The 20917-nt window shown below is 36.0% G+C and overlaps 7 protein-coding genes across 7 annotated transcripts; 3 read left to right on the top strand and 4 right to left on the bottom strand.

Annotated features, from left to right (window-relative positions):
- The first annotated feature begins 2046 nt into the window (after positions 1–2046).
- On the top strand, positions 2047–3559 carry LOC9318484. The gene is made up of 4 exons (XM_021030887.1): positions 2047–2328; positions 2431–2586; positions 2667–2862; positions 3298–3559. Exons 1-4 carry the CDS (start codon positions 2047–2049, stop codon positions 3357–3359), a joined length of 696 nt encoding a protein of 231 aa, XP_020886546.1. The 3' UTR covers positions 3360–3559.
- A 141-nt stretch (positions 3560–3700) lies between these two features.
- On the bottom strand, positions 3701–4534 carry LOC9320579 (sporozoite surface protein 2). Its single transcript, XM_021032991.1, has 2 exons — positions 4461–4534; positions 3701–4196 (listed from the first exon to the last, which is right to left on the bottom strand). Exons 1-2 carry the CDS (start codon positions 4516–4518, stop codon positions 3949–3951), a joined length of 306 nt encoding a protein of 101 aa, XP_020888650.1. The 5' UTR covers positions 4519–4534; the 3' UTR covers positions 3701–3948.
- A 1263-nt stretch (positions 4535–5797) lies between these two features.
- Positions 5798–7204, top strand: LOC110230396 (pheromone-processing carboxypeptidase KEX1-like). The gene is made up of 2 exons (XM_021033189.1): positions 5798–6522; positions 6598–7204. Exons 1-2 carry the CDS (start codon positions 6184–6186, stop codon positions 6802–6804), a joined length of 546 nt encoding a protein of 181 aa, XP_020888848.1. The 5' UTR covers positions 5798–6183; the 3' UTR covers positions 6805–7204.
- A 1704-nt stretch (positions 7205–8908) lies between these two features.
- Positions 8909–13947, top strand: LOC9318483. The gene is made up of 7 exons (XM_021030886.1): positions 8909–9089; positions 9179–9249; positions 9337–9495; positions 12048–12512; positions 12625–12780; positions 12852–13047; positions 13651–13947. The coding sequence occupies exons 1-7, from the start codon at positions 8909–8911 to the stop codon at positions 13701–13703; spliced, it is 1281 nt and encodes a 426-aa protein (XP_020886545.1). The 3' UTR covers positions 13704–13947.
- Positions 13948–14177: 230 nt separating this feature from the next.
- Positions 14178–14905, bottom strand: LOC9318482 (cathepsin Q). Its single transcript, XM_002882369.2, has 2 exons — positions 14768–14905; positions 14178–14643 (listed from the first exon to the last, which is right to left on the bottom strand). The coding sequence occupies exons 1-2, from the start codon at positions 14891–14893 to the stop codon at positions 14440–14442; spliced, it is 330 nt and encodes a 109-aa protein (XP_002882415.2). The 5' UTR covers positions 14894–14905; the 3' UTR covers positions 14178–14439.
- Positions 14906–17198: 2293 nt separating this feature from the next.
- LOC9318480 lies at positions 17199–20694 on the bottom strand. The gene is given in 3 exon segments (XM_002882367.2): positions 17199–19123; positions 19566–20541; positions 20543–20694. Coding segments are annotated over 3 exon segments (2943 nt in total). The 5' UTR covers positions 20594–20694; the 3' UTR covers positions 17199–17207.
- A 23-nt stretch (positions 20695–20717) lies between these two features.
- LOC110230405 lies at positions 20718–20876 on the bottom strand. The gene is given in 3 exon segments (XM_021033211.1): positions 20718–20753; positions 20756–20805; positions 20808–20876. Coding segments are annotated over 3 exon segments (129 nt in total). The 5' UTR covers positions 20851–20876.
- Positions 20877–20917: the final 41 nt, after the last annotated feature.

Here is a 20917-nt window from a genome sequence, read left to right as displayed (position 1 = left end):
AAAAGATAACTGGTTAGCCTTAACCTTTGGTCGGATCCACATAGCTCCTAAATCCAACAGCTCTTGTGCCTCTTTTACTTGCAGCATCAGATGATTGGAAGGTTTCAAGCAACTTGTAGAAGTTTGGAGGCTGCACTATTAAGCTACTTGGAAATTTTGTCCTATCAAGCAACAAATTCTGTATATCTGGCTTAACTTTGTAAGTAAACCAGTATCTCTTCTTCGTACCTGCTGAATCAGAGAACAATTTATCCAATTCAGTCCAGGATCCTACTTAAAATGAACTAAAAATCGGTATCATACTCTTGATGGTCATATATATATACTGCCAAAAGTTACTAAAAAGTAGAGATCACAGTAAAAAGTTGCAGATGGAGGTTGTTCTTTAGCTCAGAAAGATCCCATAAGATATAATGTTAAATTTGCAGACAAGAGCAAACGTTGTGTAAGAAAAGAACAAGGGAAAAATGTCGATACCACTGTAACACTCCAATGTCCATTTCATCTTTGAAGCATCAACAAGTTCTGGCAATTTCAGACTCATATGATCAACGCTCCCCAGAGGATTCCTAAGAACAGAACGAGCGGTCTGCGGAAACGTAATTCAGACCACATTTGCTTAATTATACCATCCGATTCGACTTCAAAATCTCAGGATAATGTACATAATAGTCTGAATTACTTCTCCGATCGTTCGTTCTGTTCTAAATCGAGTCCCATTACCAGAAACAGCGTAATCACCAAAGACATTTGACTCAACAAAGAAACTTCGATCTGACCAAAGCATAAGCAGAACGTGAATCATTCCAAGTTTGCGATGCCAATTACAGAAGGTTTTTGAACAGAACAAAGAAAATTCCGATCTGATTCCGACGATCATCAAAATTGATAATCTAAACAGAGTAGAGAATGAGAAAAAAGCAAAATCGATTCCGATAGGCTTGCATAGAAGCTTGACAAAAACGAATTCGAACCTGAGAATCGAAGATTAGTTCTCTCTTGAGCGAGATTCTCTGTCTCAGCTCCATTTTCGCTGTCTTGAGAGCAATTCTCTGTCTCATCCCCTAAAATTTTCTCGTCTCTGTAGAAAAGTTGAAATGGCGGGATCTTGAGCCGGAAAGAAGAAGGAGTACATATAGCTATTTAAAAAATTAAATTAAATATTACTCGTATTAATATTTGTTTTTCGTTGTTTTTCTTTTATAACTTTTAAACTTCACGGCTATTAAACGATTTTCAATGTACGTTAGTTAACGTTAGGAATTGATTTTGGTCTAATTCGGTTCGAATTAACCGTTAGGAATATATATCTTGATTTTGGTCTAATTCGGTTCGAATTAACCGAATTGGAAAAAATTTCGGTTTATTTCGGAATTGATTTTTTGGCCTATAACCGAACCGAACAAACCGAGTACCGACCGAACCGAACCGAATTTTTATTCGGTTCAATTCGACATAAATTTTAAAAACCAAAAATCCCGAAAAACCGAATAAATCGAACCGAACAAACCGATAAAACCGATTGCCCAGGCCTTAACGTCGTTAATGGACAACGTTTATTTTTTATGACGTCATGACATTATTTTAAAATTCGATTAAATCATTCGGTTAGACGACCGGACAGCTGTCCACGTATATATGTTGATTAGCTTTTCCATTGCCACTAATATTAACTTTTTCTGTAATTTTTATTTGGTTTTCCATCAGCAAAAGTTTTCTAAGTTCTTTTTCTTTTTCTATGGTATTTGCAGCTATCTGTAATAATGTGCAATAAACCTATATATGCATTGCAATATCGGGATGACTTACATGATCGTGTACTAAATTGAGTGTTAATTGCAAAAAAAAAAAAAATTATATTAAAAAAAAATTTAAATTGAGTGTTAACGTTTAAAATGCTTTGGGTTTAGCATTTAATATATTCGTGAATATAGAATCTAGCTTGGATTCTACTGATTGGATACAATATATATTGTTATTTCATTGTCAAAGAATTTTGTTTTTGTTATGTTTCTCTAGGGGTTTAGGGTTTGCTCGACAATCGACATGGTTACCAAATCAATCGACAGCCACGTTCAGGATGAAAGAGAAGACAAGGAAGGAGATGATGACAGTGTCGAAGTCGATGGAGATAGCGAAGAAAGTTACACAAGTGGTGTCGGTGATGAGAAGGTCCATGAATATCAAGAAGTTACTGATGAGCCCGAATGGGACAAGGATAGCTTCGATGGCCGGGAGTATCATTCCTCTGATGATCAGAGAGAGTATGAGGACAAGGACTTTGAGAGGAGGGCCCGTTTTTACCGTCGCACCGTCATCGAAACAAAAGTATGATCCTTTTTTCATCTTACTAAATCTCCCAATCGTGAGTCTTTATTAGGGTCATATATATGTAATCAAGTAACATTGTAGTTTTTTTGTTTGGTTTAGGGTTTTTTTGAGGCAACTGACGAATTCCTACCTTACCTCTGGGCTGGAATTGCTACAGTCCCGGGTCTGGACGATGACCTTGAGGAAGGTTTGACCGTCCGTCAGTTCCTAGCAAACATGACATCTGTATGTCTTGAAAAATGTAACAAACATAAGGTACAGTAACATGCATCTGTAGTTTGGCTTTTCAAAGTCCTAGGTAATATGAGATGATCCATTCTTGCTATTGTTTCCAGGGATTTAATGTGAAGTTGGACCATGTTTTGAGGGCTAATTTTGACCCAGGGGGCAGGACAACGTACTACATCACATTTGTTGCAAGAGAGTCTGATTCTCCTGATGCACCTCTAGTGGAGTATCAAGCTAAGGTAGTTTGGTCTGCAGGCAAAACTTACCCCATCCTTTGCAGACCCACTTCTCCACCAAAAATGGGTATATTTGTCACCTCTCCTATTCAGATTTCAACATGTTTTGTTATTTTTTCCAGAATTCTCTATAGCTTTTTCTTCGTGCTTCACTCTTGTAAATTAAATGACTAGAACAGAGACACTATTCGGTGAAGAAACCACACTTTACTTGATTATATGCATTCTAAATGTATGGTTTGGCTGCACTGTTGACACATCTTCTTGTTTTGTCTTCTCGAATGACATTCTTAGCATTAAAGTGGGGTCTGAAGAAAAAGTGATTTCTAGACTTGGTTAGATGAGAACTTAACCACTCTGTTTGCTATCTCGTAGATAGTGGCAATGGTACATAGAGATGGTGAAGTATGCTGGCTATGGTTAGCTTTATAAATAAGCCTAAAAAGATACAATTACCATCTGATTTTGCTCTGTTTTTGTTATTCCCTTGTCAATGTGCTAGTTGAAGGTGATGGAGGAGATCAATTGAAAGAGGTAGCCAAGGTGATGGAAGAGAGCAGTTGAAGAATTTCATAAGGATTGTTGTTTAGTCTGCTCTAACGAATGTAATAGACTTTAAAAGATGATTGTGTATTACCCGGATTTAAAACTATTTAGTTAGTATCTCCAATCAACTGTAGATTGTCTATGTCTAAACATATGTTTATTTTTCTGAATTTCACTATATAGCATGTTTCCATGTCCATTTCATATTCGTTCATGTACATAATTATAATGTCTACCAATCCAATAGATTTTATGGGTTAGAAAATGAAAACATCTTTAAGGCTTCACAAATAAACTTCTTAAGTTTATAATCTGGTTACGTTGATTGACAAAACTTTTGACAGTTGGTCAGTTCCTAGCAAACATGACATCTCTTTGTCTTGAACAATATAACAAACACGTTTTATTCATTAATAGTTATGCTTTTCTGGGGCATTGCATATACACCAGAATTTTCTGGCTATATATATAGATCATATTGATCAAAATATTTGGAGAAAACACGTTTTATTCATTAAATACGTTTTATAAGGCATTCACATATCTTATCATTTAAATTCCCATAGCTACCATTTCTGCTTCTTGTCCCATCAACGCCTTATTTCTTTCAGCAATTTGGATTCTCTGGATCACAAGGTTTGTCGCACTTTGGATCATTTGGATTGCAAGGAGGATCATCGTGCAGATACCCATTGCCTCTATTTGGCTCAATGACACCTTGTTTCATTCTGCAATTTGGATTCTCTGGATTACAAGGTTTGTCGCACTTTGGATCGCTTGGATTGCAAGGATGATCGTGATAATCCCCACTGCCTCTATTTGTATGCATTGTCCTACCTTCCACAAGATCATGTCCTTCAAATGTGATTATAACATATGTTAGTCCAACATAATTTGTCATAAAATATACTGCATAAAATTAATTTCTATCGATTGGTTTCACATATTAATTTTCCAGGCTCATCCTCCTCTCTATAAAAATATCCTTCCGATTTATATGTTCAAAATTGCATCAACTTTCATTTTCTTATTTTCAAATTGCATATAGATATGATTTTCCATCATTCAGGTATTAAACTACTAAATGAAAACTACAGACTGGGAAGTAAATTTACTTACGAAAGACAAGAACAAGAAGAGAAACCAATAACAAAAGTTGAAAGGAAACGTTCTTCATCCTCCAAAGAAAACTGTTACAGTGTATTTTGCTTTTAATGATGAAGCTAAAGTAATATTCATCGCTTTTTTTATAATGCAATGTACGTTATGGGATTTTAACAAAACAAAGGAATGTACGTTTTGGGTTTGACCAGAAAATCTTAAGAGTTAATACTAATACATTTGAGTTTGACCACACTAACTATATATGGTACGCGGTACTGTATTTCCCAAAAATGTTTATGGAATAAAATCAAATTTTAAGATATGTTAACATGTATTCACCGATAGTCCGATACTACAAAAACTCACAATGATAAGATTATATCTCAAATTTAATACAGGATTCAAAGACTTTTTCAAAAAAAATTTAATACAGGATTCTTTTCTATTAAATGAGTTTTCTGAAGGCCTCAGAAAAATAATTAGCCAATAAAGCAAGCCACGTGTACATATAAGACTGATGGAGGAAAAAAACGTTGAATTGATGAAAAACTTCTGAACTCAGATGAAACGATTTTTTTGTTGGATAATTGATTGTATATTGAATAGGCACGAGAAAGAAAAATAAATACACAAATTAATCACGACGAAAAAAAAGTGAGAAGAGGAGTAAATCAAACCATTCCAAAAGGCCAAAAAAGTGGGTTGACCTAGGGTCTTTGGTTTGATCAACTGCAATTGCAATTTCAATAATACTACAAATTAACCATTTATACTTTAATCTTTTCTTAATTACGCGGACAGAAAAGTTGTGTCCTCTTCTCAGAAAGTATCAAATTGGCTTGAAGGGAGAATATAGGGTTTGTTCGATAATCGACATGGCTCCAAAATCAAGCAACATCGAGATGAAAGATGGATCTTCGAGCGATCCAGAACTGAAGGAACCCATTGAAACTTCTACCGGCGTTGCCTCATTTGCTGCAAGAGAGTTTGAGTTTCCAGATGCACCTTTAGTGGAGTATCAAGCTAAGGCCGCATGGTCTGTAACCAACAAGACTTATCCCATGTTTTGTAGACCAAGCCCAATTCATTGTGTGTTATAAGGTTTCACATGTATTGTTTATTTTCCCCAATCCTTGCTCATGTATATTTTCCAAAATATCATGGTTAACCAAAATCTCACTAATAAGTAATAAGAAATACATATTTAGAAAATGCTTTGTTTTATATATGTATATAAAGTTCAAAGTGATACAATTATCATATCGTATATAAAGCGAAGGTACTTTTACATAATTTATCTTTGTTAATTTGTTTATTATCGCTGCAATTCATTAGTATGCGCTACAATAGTTTTTTCCGATTTAATTTTTGTACCGTAGTACTATTTGTTGTATTTGTTTCGTAGCCCAAGCCCAAATTTGAGAGGCCCACTTTGATAAATGGTCTGTTAAAAAAAAAAATAGCTAAGCAAAAAAATTAATTTGTTAAACATTACTAAAGTTACGTACAATTTCTTCTCACGAAAGGTTGTCTATCTTCCGTATTTATTTGCACTGTGACTTCTGAGTTATGAGACTTATTATGACTGAGTGACCTCATATCATGTGACAGTACTGAGCCTTTAAAACAAAATTAATAGCCAAAAACCCTATCGTGTAGTCTATATGAGTGGTCACCTTTGTGCTTACAAAAATTGCTGAGCTGTTTCCCAATATTTTAGGAGAATCTAGGGTTCGAGATGGCTCCCAAACCAAGCGAGAGCGAGACCAAGGATGGATCTTCAAGCGAAACCCAATCGGCGGAGGCCATGGAAATATCCACGGGCGATGACTCTTCTTTGCTGGGGAAGCGTAAGGTCGAAGCCACCAACCTGGAGGATCCCGGTGAAAACGAAGAAGGTGTGGACGACGAGGATGTCATAGATGAGGAGGATAAGGATAGTGATAGTGATCCCGAATGGGATAAGGATAGCTTCGATGGCCGGGAGTATCATTCTTCTGATGATGAGAGAGAGTATATCGACAAGGACCTTGAGAAGAGGGCCCGTTTTTACAAGCGCACGGTCATCGAAACCAAGGTATCTATCTATCATCCTTTTTTTTCATCTCTATACGTATCGAGTAAGTAACATAGTAGGTTTTTTTGGCTTTAGGGTTTTTTTCAGGCAACTAAGGAATTCCCACCTTACCTCTGGGGTGGAATTGCTACAGTCCCTGGTCTGGATAAAAAGATGCGTAGTACAGGTGTGACAGTTCGTCAGTTTCTAGCAAACATGGCATCTCTTTGTCTTGACAAATATAACAAACACAAGGTAACAACATCTCTCTCTACTTTGGGTTTTCTTTCAGAGTCCTCCTAGGTAATATGAGTATATGACCCATTCTTGTCTCTTGTTTCCAGGGATTTAATGTGAAGTTGGAGCATGTTTTGAGGGCTAATTTCAACCCAGGGGGCATCACAACGTACTACATCACTTTTGCTGCAAGAGAGTATGATTCTCTTGATGCACCTCTAGTGGAGTATCAAGCTAAGGTGGATTGGGCTGCAGGCGGCAAGACTTATCCCATCCTTTGCAGACCTACTTCTCCACCTAAATTGGGTGATATTTGCCACCTCTCCTATTCAGATTTCAACATGTATAGTTTTGTATTTTATTTTTATTTTTGTCAACTTTCTCCGTGCAAATTAAATGACTAGAACAACAGAGACACCCTTCAGTGAGAAACCAGACTTTACTTGATTATATAATCTTTTTCACCTCTCCTATTCAGATTTCAACATGTTTTTCCTTGAATTTTCTAGCTTTTTCTTCGTGCTTCACTCTTTTATATTAAATCAGTGGAACAGAGACACCATTCAGTGAAGAAACCATCACTTTACTTGATTATATCTTCTTCTAGGGTTTGGCTGACACATCTTCTGGTTTTGTCTTCTCGACATGGAATCTTATTTGTGAGACTGTTCTGCTTAGCTTCATTTTGTGGAGTATAAAAGAATGTAGTTTCTATACTTGTTAGATTGATCACTCTGATTGTTATCTCGTAAATGGTGCATATAGATGGTGAAGTATACTGGTTATGGTTCGCTTGATAAGCCTAAAAAGTTATAATTAACATCTGATTTTGCTGTTTTTTTTGGTCAATGTGCTAGTTGAAGGTATGGAGGAGCTCAATTGAAAAAGGTAGTCGAGGAGATCAATTGAAAGAGGCAGACAAGGTGATGGAATAGAGTAGTTGAAGAATTTCATAAGGATTGTTGTTTAGCCTGCTTTAACAAATTTAGTAGACGAAGTTATTAAGGAATTTGCAATATTTATCACGTTAAAAGACGATTGGGTATTCTTACCCGGATTTAAATGTATTTAGTTACTATCTCCAGTTACTTTGATTGTGGAATTAGTCCTCACATATGTTTATTTTTTTGAATTTGGCCAGCTTATTCCATTTCCAGTTATATTCGTTCATTTATAAGAGTAATGACACTAACAGATTTAAGGATTAGAAGAAAATGATAATCTCTTAAAAGTTGTTAAAGATTTGAGGCTCCACAAAGTTTATCTCGTTGATTGATACTCTACTCCATTTCTTATGCTATAAAGGTTATAATAAAATTCAAGACTATTTGTGATTTATATATATATCTAGTTGATTGATATATAGTAATCGTTAAGACTTTTTGATAATTAGCAATCCAAACTACTAGGAATCAATTATTATAGATAACTCAAAGTATTAAAGGTTCAGCATCCTTAAGAAAAAAAAGAAAGAAAATAGAAAAGACTAGGTCAAAAGATGTCGCATTCTTATCGATAATGACTATGATTCTCTCACAATCTACTAATAAATTGTTACTGTTATTGCCCTAATTAAGTTTTATCATGCGAAATGTTACTGTTTTATCTTAAGAAATAGAGAAAACTTGACTCTATATTTAAAGTTAACCATTCTACCTCTTGGAAAGTCGGTTTCTTGGTAGCTTGAGACGATGTCTCCGCTTCAGCTCTTTTCTTCGATTCAACATTTGCTTTGGCTTGCACCTTTTGATTTTTTCTACTATGTTTCCCTCCAATAGGAGCTTTTCCTGGATTCTTGTTCTATATATATAGAAAGAAAATCTTAGATCAATTTCAAACAACGACCATTACATTTTCTACAATCATTGAAAACTGTGTATCCTTCTTATTAAGAGAAAGTATTCTAAGATTTTGATACCAACGGTTTCTATATTTAAGATATGCATTTTCAAATAACCCAATCATCAAGGGCAAGTTTTCTCAAAAGTATAATCTGAATTCAAGCAGTAAAAGTAGTACCGGATCCCATTCCATAGCTCCTCCTCTTCTATAGCAGAAGGACTCAGATCAATCAATAATAAAGTGACCTGCAAAATAAGTCAAACAAAAGAAAGGATCATTGGTCAAGATCGAGAAAAAAAATTTACACTTTTTTACTTAAAAACAACTGATGGAGAATGTATATATTCTTAAGTTAAAAGAAGCAAACCAAAATATCTTTCTATTTCTCAACCCTGGCGATTCGGGTGAAAGTGAGCAAACAGCTGACGAGGAAAGTGTGGAAGACAACAGCGACAGAGAAGAAGACGAATTAGACGAGGAAAGTGTTGAAGACGAGTTAGATGAGGAAGGTGACAGAGAGAGTTACAGGAATGAGGACAAAATTGATCTTGAATGGGGTTATGATAGCTTCGATGGCCGGGGAGATGATTCCTCTTAGCTGAGGGAGTATCAGACAAGGAGTTTGAGGAGCAGTGCCGTCACTATAGACGCCAGCTCATCGAAACCAAGGTTTTATCTTTTCTCTTGTCAGAAGATTTCGGCAATTTTATAGTCTTAGGATATCTTGCTAATCACGTCTGGTCTTATTGGGTTTAGGGTTTCTTTGAGACATCAGATAAATTGCCTCCTTGCGTTTATTATGGAGTTGGTTCGCTCGGATATCTGGACGAGCCGGCTATGTTAGGCCTTACCACCCGTGAGGTCTGCGAAAAGTTGACGACATCTCTATGTCTCCAACGGTACAACGAAGAGGAGGTAAGTATAGCTCACATTTTTTTGCCTCTTCACTAGTTTTCTGGCTACTCAGATTCTGAGTTCTATAGATATCTAATATTATGGCATCGTTTGTCTCTTGTTTATAGAGAAAAAAATGCAAAACTGGATCATATCTAGTGATGTTAACTTGGGCATGGAAGCCCTATTTATTAAATGGGTATGTACAAAAAAAATTAATCCATTTAAACCCATTTAAGGAAAAATATTAAATGGGGTTAAATGGGTTACCTCAATTAAACCCATTTATTAAATGGGGTTTCATCCAAATAAATGGATACCCATTTAAGCCCATTTATGTTTCATTTTATATTGGTTATTTTTATTTAAAATGTTAATATCTTAATAACTAAAATAAAAGAGCAACATATTAAATATCTTGAGGGCAAATTACAAACCATATGGTCGATGACTAAGTTTTACATTACGTTTGCTGCAAGAGAGTCCGAGTCTCCAGATGCACCTTTAGTGGAGTATCAAGCTAAAGCGGTATGGTCTGTAACCCACAAAATTTATCCCATCCTTTGCAGGCCAAGTCCCGCACCTACAAGGGTACGTATAGTTTCACAGGTAGCTTTTTCTCCGGCAAGTGTATATATATATATATATATATATATACGTTTCAACGTTTTTGGTTTTGACTTCATTCTTTCCATCCGCAACTAATTTTCTGTTTATTTTGTTTATTAATGCGTAAGGCAATGGAAGAGACGACCATTTCCAAGGTGATGAAGAGCTGGAAGAGAATTATAGCTTCTCTAGTAGTGTAGTGTTGGTTGGGCGATAACCCCTTTTTGGATTAGTCTATTAAAATGATCCAAACTTATACTTGTAAAGTGAAAAAGATTTACATGTAAGATATATCTTACTATGCACAGAATTTATAGTTGCTTAAAAAGATATTGTTGTTAACATGTTACTTGTAATTGATCAACTAATTTTTTTAAGAACCTCTCCAATCCAAAATCTAAAGTCGCATCCAAATTTCTTTTAGGGGATCCTTTTTTTCCTTTTGACAACGAGCGCTAGGATTGTTTTTTTATTTATCTGTTAAACGTATGTATGTGATTGCATTAATGTAAAATATATCACGGATACGGGATACGTGTCCTATTCTTTTAAGGATAAGGGGATGAAAATACCAAACTGGCTTGATATGGAATTTAGGGTTACTCGATAACCAACATGGCTCCAAAATCTGGCGACGGAGAGTTGAAGGATGGATCTTTCTTCAATTCAGATTCTTTTACAAGTCTGTGGCAGAGGCATTATATGCACCAGAGATTGCGACACTGTAGATTCATATATTTGCTGAGAAGTTTAGCTGTTCAGTTCCATCTACAGTTAATGTTAACGAAAAGCGCCTGGTAGATATTTTTTTTCATGTCATCAATTCTACTTTCCATTTTATCTTTTTTTTGAGCAACAAGTAATCATTCTTGGCAATTTTTCGTTTCTTTATTTCGTTGTAGTGGCCGGTCCAATGCTAATGATTTGATTTTAATTAGTGAAGCTTTGCTGAATATGATTTTCAGTTGTGTTGTGGATTTATTATAGTATAAAACTGTCAAGTCAACAAATTAAACTTTTTAAATAAAAATTACATATTTAGAAAATGCTTAGTTTTATTTATGTATATAAAGCTCAGAGTGATACAATTAATTAGCATCTTATTATATAAACCGAAGGTACTTTTAAATGATTTTTCTTTGTTTGTTTATCATCGCTACAGAAGACTTCAAACAAAGAAAAATCCTTCAAACAAAGTTCAAACATATTCAAGTATCCCTCTTATGTTTTTGTATTTTAGTATTGTTATTTGTATTTTATACTAGCATCTTAGTATATATTTTTTTTTTGTATTTTTATCTTCCATCCATGAACATTTTATCCAACCAATATTGAGAAACAGCTAAGCAATTTTTATTTTCTTTCTTTCTTCTCTACAGCTAACCAAATTTTGTAAGCACAAAAGTGACCACTCATATAGACTACACGTTTAGGGTTTAGGCTTTTAATTTTGTTTTATAAAGGCTCAGTGTTCTCACATCATATGAGTCTATTCAGTCATAACTCATTTAAGTCTCATAACTCAAAACTGACAGCGCAAACAAATACGGAAGAGAGACAACTTTTCGTGAGAAAATATTTGTACGTAACTTTAGTTTTTATTTATCAAATTAATTTTTAAAAGAAAAAGATAAAGCTTTACTCTGATTCAAATAATGAGTCTCTTTAGAATTAGTATTTCTAAGTTAAATATGTAATAAATACATTAATAACAAACAATAAATAGTTGATTATAACATATTTTCTTCAATGCTGAATATTTGTTTACCGAAGCAATTATTTTATAATAAACTTCCAGATTACTCCCATTTTAACATATTCGAATCATAATAGGATAAAAATTTCTAAACAATAATTAGTAGTATGCATATATAGAGAACAAAATAATTTAAAACTGATGAGGAATCATTCCCCTGATGGCACAAACGTAAATAAGTGTCACGGAGGGGATAAATTACTGTTAGCCATACTTTGAATTGTGTTATCGGTGCGTTTGGCTTCTTGTTAGAAAAAAAAAAACCCAAATTGAATTGAAAGGGGAATCTAGGGTTTACTCAATACTCGAGATGGCTCCCAAATCAAGCGATGGCGAGAGCAATTATGGATCTTCAAGCGCCGGCGATACGAAGGATGGATCTTCGAGCAAAACCCAATCGACGGAGTCCATGGAAATTTCCACGGGCGATGAATCTTCTATGCTGGGGAAGCGCAAGGTTGAAACCACCAACCTGGAGGATCTCAATGAAAACGAAGGCGACGTAGAAGGTGTCGATGAGGAGGAGAATAGTGAGAGTGATAGTGATTCCGAATGGGATAAGGATAGCTTCGATGGTCTGGAATATCGTTCCTCTGATGATCAGAAGGAGTATATCGACAAGGACTTGGAGAAGAGGGCCCGTTTTTACAAGCGCACGGTCATCGAAACCAAAGTATGATCATCCTTTTCATCTCTATACGTATCGAATTTTGAGTCTTTTATTAATTGGGTCATAAAAAATCAAGTAACATTGTTGTAGTTTGATTTTTTTGTTTTGGTTTTAGGGTTTTTTTGAGGCAACTGACGAATTCCCACCTTACCTCTGGGCTGGAATTGCTACAGTCCCGGGTCTGGACGATGACCTTGAGGAAGGTTTGACCGTTCGTCAGTTTCTAGCAAACATGACATCTCTATGTCTTGACAAATATAACAAACGAAAGGTAACATCTCTAGTTTGACTTTCAGAGTCCTAGGTAATATGAGATGAGCCATTCTTGTCTCTTGTTTTCAGGGATTCAATGTGAAGTTGGAGCATGTTTTGAGGGCTAATTTCAACCCAGGGGGCAGGACAACATACTACATCACATTTGCTGCAAGAGAGTCTGATTCTCCTGATGCACCTCTAGTGGAGTATCAAGCTAAGGTGGATTGGTCTGCGGGCAAGACTTATCCCATCCTTTGCAGACCCACTTCTCCACCAAAACTGGGTAATTCTTTTCACCTCTCATATTCAGATTTTAACATGTAGTTTTGTATTTTTTTTCTTGCAACTTTCTAGGTTTTTCTCTCTGCTTCATTCTTGTACATTAAATGACTAGAACAGAGACACCATTCAGTGAGAAACCACACTCTACTCTATAATATGCTATTATATACTTCTCCACGAAAAATGGGTATCTATTTCACCTCTGCTATTGATGTCAACATGTTTTGTTTAGTTTTTCTTGCATTTTCTAGCTTTTTCTTCTTGCTTCACTCTTTTATATTCAATGACTGGAACAGGGACACCATTTAGTGAAGAAACCATCACTTTACTTGATTATATCTTCCTCTAGGGTTTGGCTGACACATCTTCTGGTTTTGTCTTCTCGACATGGAATCTTATTTGTGAGACTGTTCTGCTTAGCTTCATTTTGTGGAGTATAAAACATTGTGGTTTCTAGACTTGTTAGTTTAACTCAACCACTCTTGATTGTTATCTCGTAAATGGTGCATACAGATGGTGAAGAATACTGGTGCTGGTCTGCTTGATAAGCCTTAGAAGTTACAATTAACATCTGATTTTGCTGTTTTTTCTGCCAATGTGCCAGTTGAAGGTAGCCGAGGAGATCAATTGAAAGAGGTAGCCGAGGATATCAATTGAAAGAGGTAGACGATGTGATGGAAGAGAGTAGTTGAAGAATTTCACAAGGATTGTTGTTTAGCCTGCTTTAACGAATTTAGTAGACAAGTTATTAGGAACTTGCACTATTTGTCTACACTAAAGAAGACTGTGTGTTTATTTTTCTGAATTTCGCAGCTTGTTCCATCTTCAGTTATATTCATGTATAAGAGTAACAGATTTAAGGATTAGAAGAAAATAAAAATCTCTTGAAAGTTGTTAAAGATTTGAGGCTTCATAGAGTTTTATCTCGTTAATTGATACTCTACTCCATTTCTATCTTCTGTTATGAAGGTTAAGACAAGTGAAAGCAAAAACCAGTTGCAGATTTCTAACTACACGTTATTATAGAAACAATTGCAAATAATATTTGCACGTTTCACACGAAACAATTGTGAAGCAAAGCAATTTGCAAGCAAGTGAAAGAAAACACGTTGCAGATTTTGCAAAACCAGAAATTACAAGCCAAAATACTGCAGGTCATGACAAGAATCACAATTCAAAGTCTGATAATCTTAGATTTGCATAAAACAAACGAAAATTTCAGGTTTCGCAAACCAAAGTACTGCAGATTACATACAAAGGCATTCAAATTCAAATCACGTTTAGTTATGTTTCTCTGTTCACAACAGAAGAAACCAAAAAACCAGAGACTTGGACTCAAGTATTCAAAGGTTCAGCATCCTTAAGAAAAAGAAAAAAAGATGGAAAAGACAACCTAGTCTTTTTGGCAAACGATATCGCATTTCTTATCGATAATGATTATCGCATAACCCTTGCACCCCCAACCTTTACCATAGGAATTTTGCCCAATGAAAAAAGTCTTCCCTTCCTTGGTTACTCCATAACCAATGAGAAGCATACAGTGTAAACGAGTGTCTTTTGTTATGGGATGTTTCTTTGGCAAGTGATAAACCCCCTCCTGAAAAAATAGAAAGATTTCATTACTTTTATTTATTCCAATGTTCATGTATATATAATCTCTGTACTATTTCACTATAAACTCATAACTTTACAAATCTATATCTGTTGCAATCTTTACTAACCTGTCCAAGCTTTAGAAACTTAACATCCACCTGCACTATCAAAGCAACTGGATATCTATTCAGTCTTGCTCGGATAAAGTCAGCGTTCACATTTTCATAAAGATGTAAAGTTTCTTGAACTCTCATCCCCTGAGCATTGGCCTTGTAAACAATTCGATTAAATTATAACAAAATTAGCAGATAAAATAAGTCATTCACATCATAAACACATAATTTTTTTTGTGAAATTTAAGTTGAAATCGATTATATATGGCTGGATTTGTAAATTTCGGGTATAAATATACTGCAAACCTAACAAAAATTGAGAAAAAACAAACATGTTCACGTTTTAGGGTTATGACTGCGTGCAGCCCAAAGGAAGAAGAAGAAGCTAAAATACCTATTTTACCCTCTATTAAAGTGAAATGGTAAAAATTTTAAAACTTAGCTACAGAGGAGGTCGAACCCGTGACATGTTACTAGTTATCTTCAATTTATACCACAGCACCAACAGATAAATCTACGATATGCCTTAACGATATTAAATATATAAACCAATACATCTGACCTCTTTTATTTTGGTCAATTATGTCACTAATTATCTTCGCTTCAGCTCTTTTCTTCGATTCAACATTTGCTTTGGCTTGCACCTTTTGGTTTTTTCTCTTCGGTTTCCCTCCAATAGGAGCCCTTCCTGGATTCTTGTTCTATATATATTAGAAGGAAAAGCATAGATCAGTTTCAAACAAACAACCATAGCATTTTCTACATTTAAAACTATCCTTCTTATTGAGAAATTAATCATGATACCAACATTTTCTATATTTAAGATATGCATTTTCAATTAACCCAATCAAAGAGCAAGTTTTCTCAAGTATAATCTGAATTCAAGCAGTAAAAGTAGTACCGGATCCCATTCCATAGCTCCTCCTCTTCTATAGCAAAAGGAGTCAGATCAATCAATAAGAAAGTGTGACCTGCAAAATAAGTCAAACAAAAGAAAGGATCATTGGTCAAGATCGAGAAAAGAAAGTTTACACTTTTTTACATAAATAACCCAAAAACAACTGATGGAGAATGAATATATACTTCAGTTAAAAGAAACAAACCAAAATCTTGCTATTTCCCTTCGAAAAATCTATTCTTTGACATCCTAAATACCCTTAATTAATATTGGTATGCTCGGTTATCGTCTTCTCTTCATTCAAGTGACGCAATTGCTTTACCGGTACAAAAACTTTCCCAACGACTTGGTCAGACCCGAAAAATCTCTTACACTTTATTTGAAACACAAACACTGAGTCATTCCTTCGAAATTTGTCATCTTCTATATAGAATTTCATACGGTAATTCCACCGTAAGAGTTTCTTACCGCATGCAGCAGCTGGAGTGACTTGCTTGTCACGTGAACCACGTGTGACCGAGACGGAAACATAGACTGTTGGTCTGAACAAAAGATTGACGGAGTCGAGATCTTGAGCTGAGAGAACGTTAATCTCCACCGGTTGATAATACTCCATTATGGAGAATCAGAAGAAGAGAAAAGAGATGAGTAACTTAGAAAGAAAGAGGAGATTTCGGGATTATAAAGGTTGTTTGATTAAGGGTCCTAGTATAACTACGAATCTTTTATATATATCGTTTTATGGATTTTTGCATCCAAATCCAGAACCTTTTGGTATATTATTTTGTTGGGTCAAAATCATTGGTATTATTTATTGATTAAATTATACATAGTATTTTTTTAAAAAAAAAAATATTAAGGAGTCTCAAAGGATAATAAAAGTTAAAACATTAGTTTAGATATCAATCTGAAATATTTTGTAGAGGCTGATAAGTCTCAAACACCGTCCCGTAATCGAAATTAAAATGATTTTAAAACAATACAAATCTAACCGAGCTTTTTTTTTTATATAAGTGCTTTTGCCAAGCCAAACTGAAACAAAACTGAAAATGAGCTGATATATAGTACAATCACGCTGAATCAAAACTAAAAGAAATTATTGTCTTAAAAAAATTCTCCTTAAAGAACTTTAACGATTATTAGTATGATCTTGACTGAAAAATCCTCAACAAAATCAAAAACTGGCTATCTTGTTGGAAAAATATAACTTGTACAAAAGAAAATATATTTGCCAGGATCAGATAATATCTGATTTTAAATAAAAATAAGATATTGTTATGCTCTAAAATGTTAGATCTACTTTATGCAGATTTCATGGCTTATTAAATTAGATTCAAACGCAGAATAAAAACGCGTCTCGTTTCAATTATCTTTTGCTTCTTTTTTTTTTCGCAGTTTGAATTTGGTTTTGAAATAGGAAAACCAATAAAGCTATAAACACATTCTGGTTTAGATTCGGTTCCTTCTCTAGAGTGTGTATATAACCATACTAATATAATACTAGTAGTTAATATACCTAAGGACATACTTCTGTTTTTTTTTTTATAATGTACTCTTTCATAAGAAATGATAAGGGACGTAACCCAACAAACACGTGACGTTAGACACAACATCGTTACACCTTGTTAACAGTTCCATCATCTGCAGGGAAATGTCCACGGTAAGCTGCGACGGGTTTATAGGTGGCTCGACGTGGTTCACTTGATTATTAACAGGCTTTGGTTCTGAGTCTTGTGAAGAGAGAGGAAGAATCGGAGGTAATGTTGAGGGAACCATGTTTTGAGTGTTCTCACTAACATATTCCATTGCAACAGATGATGATGAAGAAGAAGCGTAATTTCCATTGTTTCTACCCGAAACCGAAAATGGTGTCTCTGTTTCTTCACCCAACATGAATTTCACTCGTACTGTTCTGTGGTTACCATTACCGTTATTGCCTGGTTTTTTCAAACACGACTTGAGCTGGATGTTTGGTTGGTGAACTGGCGGTGCTTTCTCTAGCCACTGGTTCAATGGTTCAATGATTGGTTCGTCTGCCTTGGCTTTCTTCTGTTCATGATCTCCGGATGCAGAAGAAGCTTTCATGTCGCGGAGAAAGTATGTCACATTCACGTTGCCAAAGATAGAGTTGCTTCCTGATGCATATCTTAAGGCAGTCTGCGCATCGAGCTTATACTTGAAGATAACACGGCATATCGAGGATTTCCAGGAAACTCTGATGGCTGATTGATCCAACTGTCCAAAGCGCCCAAACCTCGCCTTAAGCAGAGCGGTGGAAGGGAGAGATGTACCAGGAGGAAACATCATGACCAGCATTGTTGGCTCAACTACCATTGCAGATGGGGCCTTCTTCTTTTCTGATTGAACTATAGCTGGTTTGGCATTGATGGGGACTGGACCACCTTGGTCTCTCACTGGATTAAATGTGGCAAGAGTTGATCTCTTTGTTGCTTCTTGCTTTGTTTTCTTGTCAGAAGCCATTGGTTTGAACTGAATGGTTTTCTTTAGCTTCTTAGTTGATGGGACATCTTGTTGATTCTCAGACGATATGCGGTTTCTCCCAGCCTTTGATGGTTCATTAGTTCTGCACAAAGTCTTCGCAGATTTTGACAGTACTGTAGTGAACGGAGATGTGGCCAAGCTTTTCTGGTAAACATGTGATCGGAAATGAAGAAAGAACTGCCTTACAGCTCTAATAGAACTTCTATCTGAGGATCCAAAGAAATAGTCAAGCGAGAGAGCTTGCAAATTACTCAACATCTGCAGACCATCAAGTTTAGAGTTTCTCACAATCAACCTATTGGAGTGTCTCTTTGCTGAATCCACTTGTGATGATTTCTTGGCCCAAGATTCCCCAGAAGATAAAGCTTTCCTCTTATCTGGAGTGTCACGGTTCAGCTCTGAAACAGACTCTTTCTTCTTCTTCTTTGGCTCTGGAGGACCATTCTCAGATTCCATTTCGCCAGAAGACCGTTTCACGACATTGCCTTTCTTGATCCCAACTCCTGCAGAAAATTTCCCACCAATAAAAGGCTGGAGAGAGCCTTCGTTAGATCTAGAGTTCGTGCCAGTCTCTTCTTGTTTAAGGCATTTCACTGCTTTAAATTTCTCATGAGTGAAACCCTTGTCATCATCCCGAGAGAGCTTTGAAACAGAGGATTTCTTTCCAGGAATATTACCACTTGAAGAGGTGAAGTTCATGCTGACAAGCCCGGTCTGCTCATGTTTCCTGGGAGTTTGGGTATGTGGAGTCCTTCTCTGCAGTACATGATCCCCAGCTGAAGATCTGTTGCTGCCCTGAATCTGAGAAGATTCTTGGACCTGGCCAAATTGAACTGTCATATCACCAGCTCCCTCTCTTCTTTTGGGAAGATTTTTTTCATGTTTAGTAGAATCCTTTACATTCATAGCTTTTGTAGAGCTCTTTGGGTTGCCCAGAGTTTCTGCACTGACCAATGAGCCAGTCAAGGGGACTGTAAACATAAGCAATGCATGAGGAAATATGAAATCTATTTCAACCACCCAAAACAATGAAAGTAAAGCAAACAGTGAAGGTTAAATGACGCTCCACATTGTGAAGTTGATTTCACAATCCAGCATAAGATCAAAGATATGCCATGCCTTTTTGAGGCATTCTAAGAATACAAAAGCTATAAATCCAACAATAACAACCTTAAGAAACCCAAAGATTTTCGGATGTTTAAGGATATCAAAACCACAAAACTCTCAAATGTAGCCTATATGGCTTGAGAAACAGAAAAAACAAACTCAAAGCGATCACCAATTTATAGAGTACCACATCTCTGTGATACATAGGATAAAGGTCCAACATAACTCCATAAAATCCGTTTATGAAAGCAGAAATATTACAAATGTATTCAAAACAATGCCAAGATCGCTGAAAGGTGAATCTACCTCGAAGGGGTGCTCTATTAAATGGTTCATGTGTCTTCACTAAACAGTATACAGATCTTGCCCCGAAAGCTTGTTCATATGTTTCATCAAACTCCTCAAACACTGCCCTACGGAATGCACAAACCGCTACTTTCTTCTGGAAAGACTTTAAGCTGTCTGTATCACACTCTTGAGGTGCTAATGCACACCGCTTCACGAAAGCTAGAGTTTGAACAGATGAAAAACTATCCCTAGCTTTCTGAATCTGCTTAGAAGAGTAAACAGCTTGGAGATCATAATCAGGCACGTCTACAGCAAAGTAACCTTGAACATTAGTAGGCCCAAAGTTATACTGATTCCGACACTTACAAGTCAACCCAAGAGCTGACCTTCTACCTAGTTCATCCATAGCTTCTTCCACAGCTTTTGCAAAGTGACCTGAACTAGTTTGCTGCGAATTCTCTGCTACATGAGGTTCAAAAGGAAGAAGCTCAGCAGGATCAAACCAGCCATAACTATTATCTCCAAAGAAAGCAACCAGAACGTAACCCATCTTCTTCATACGACGAACAGAGGGAGACGCAAACGCTTCATTGAATATCTGACCTGGCCACCACGGATGTGACTTAACCTTTCCCCATACCATATCTCCCACTTCAAACCCATAGCACAATGCCTTACAATTTCCAGAACCCATTTTCTCGCTTGCAACATAATGGTCAAACTCGGATAAGTAAGATTTGTAGTCCGGAACTCGATTTTTCTCCATTGTCTTCTCATCGCCTTCGTTGCAGAGCTCATAAAATCGGTCATCAGTATTCTCTATTTTCATTTCACAAAACCTAGGTTCTGTTTCACTGTCAGACACTCGAGGACCTAAATCGACATTTCCATTACCATCACTTCCAGTGTCTGTAGCAACCGAATCAAGCTCCATAAGAAAAGCTTCAGCCTGATCAATCGTTTCCAATTTCCTCGAGCCATCATTACCAGAAAAAAGTAACGAAACTATCGCCAAAAACCCTAGGATTCACCTCAGCAGAATTCATTTCTCTAACCACACTTGAACCCTCGGTGTTAAAGAGCTTTCATAACAATGGCATCAAACCCTAGAAACAACTCGAAGCCAGAAGACCTGAGATTATTTTGCTGCAAGAGAAAATTTAAGAAATTTCATGAGAGTAAAGCTGGAGAAGATGACAAAAAAACTTCACTTGGTGAGAAGGACATTTTGGTAACTTTCCAGCGTCATAAATGATGTGCTGAACGGTCGAACTTCCCATCCAGTACCAGGTTGCCACGTCATGGGACGAAAAAACGTGATCTTTTTATTTTGTTGCCCAAAACTTGTTTTCTCGTCCTCTTACGAAATG

Source organism: Arabidopsis lyrata, assembly GCF_000004255.2.
Source record: "Arabidopsis lyrata subsp. lyrata unplaced genomic scaffold ARALYscaffold_3, whole genome shotgun sequence".
Classification (NCBI taxonomy): domain Eukaryota; kingdom Viridiplantae; phylum Streptophyta; class Magnoliopsida; order Brassicales; family Brassicaceae; genus Arabidopsis; species Arabidopsis lyrata.
The sequence above is the reverse complement of the archived record's forward strand: the minus strand, read 5'-3'. Positions and strand labels throughout refer to the sequence as shown.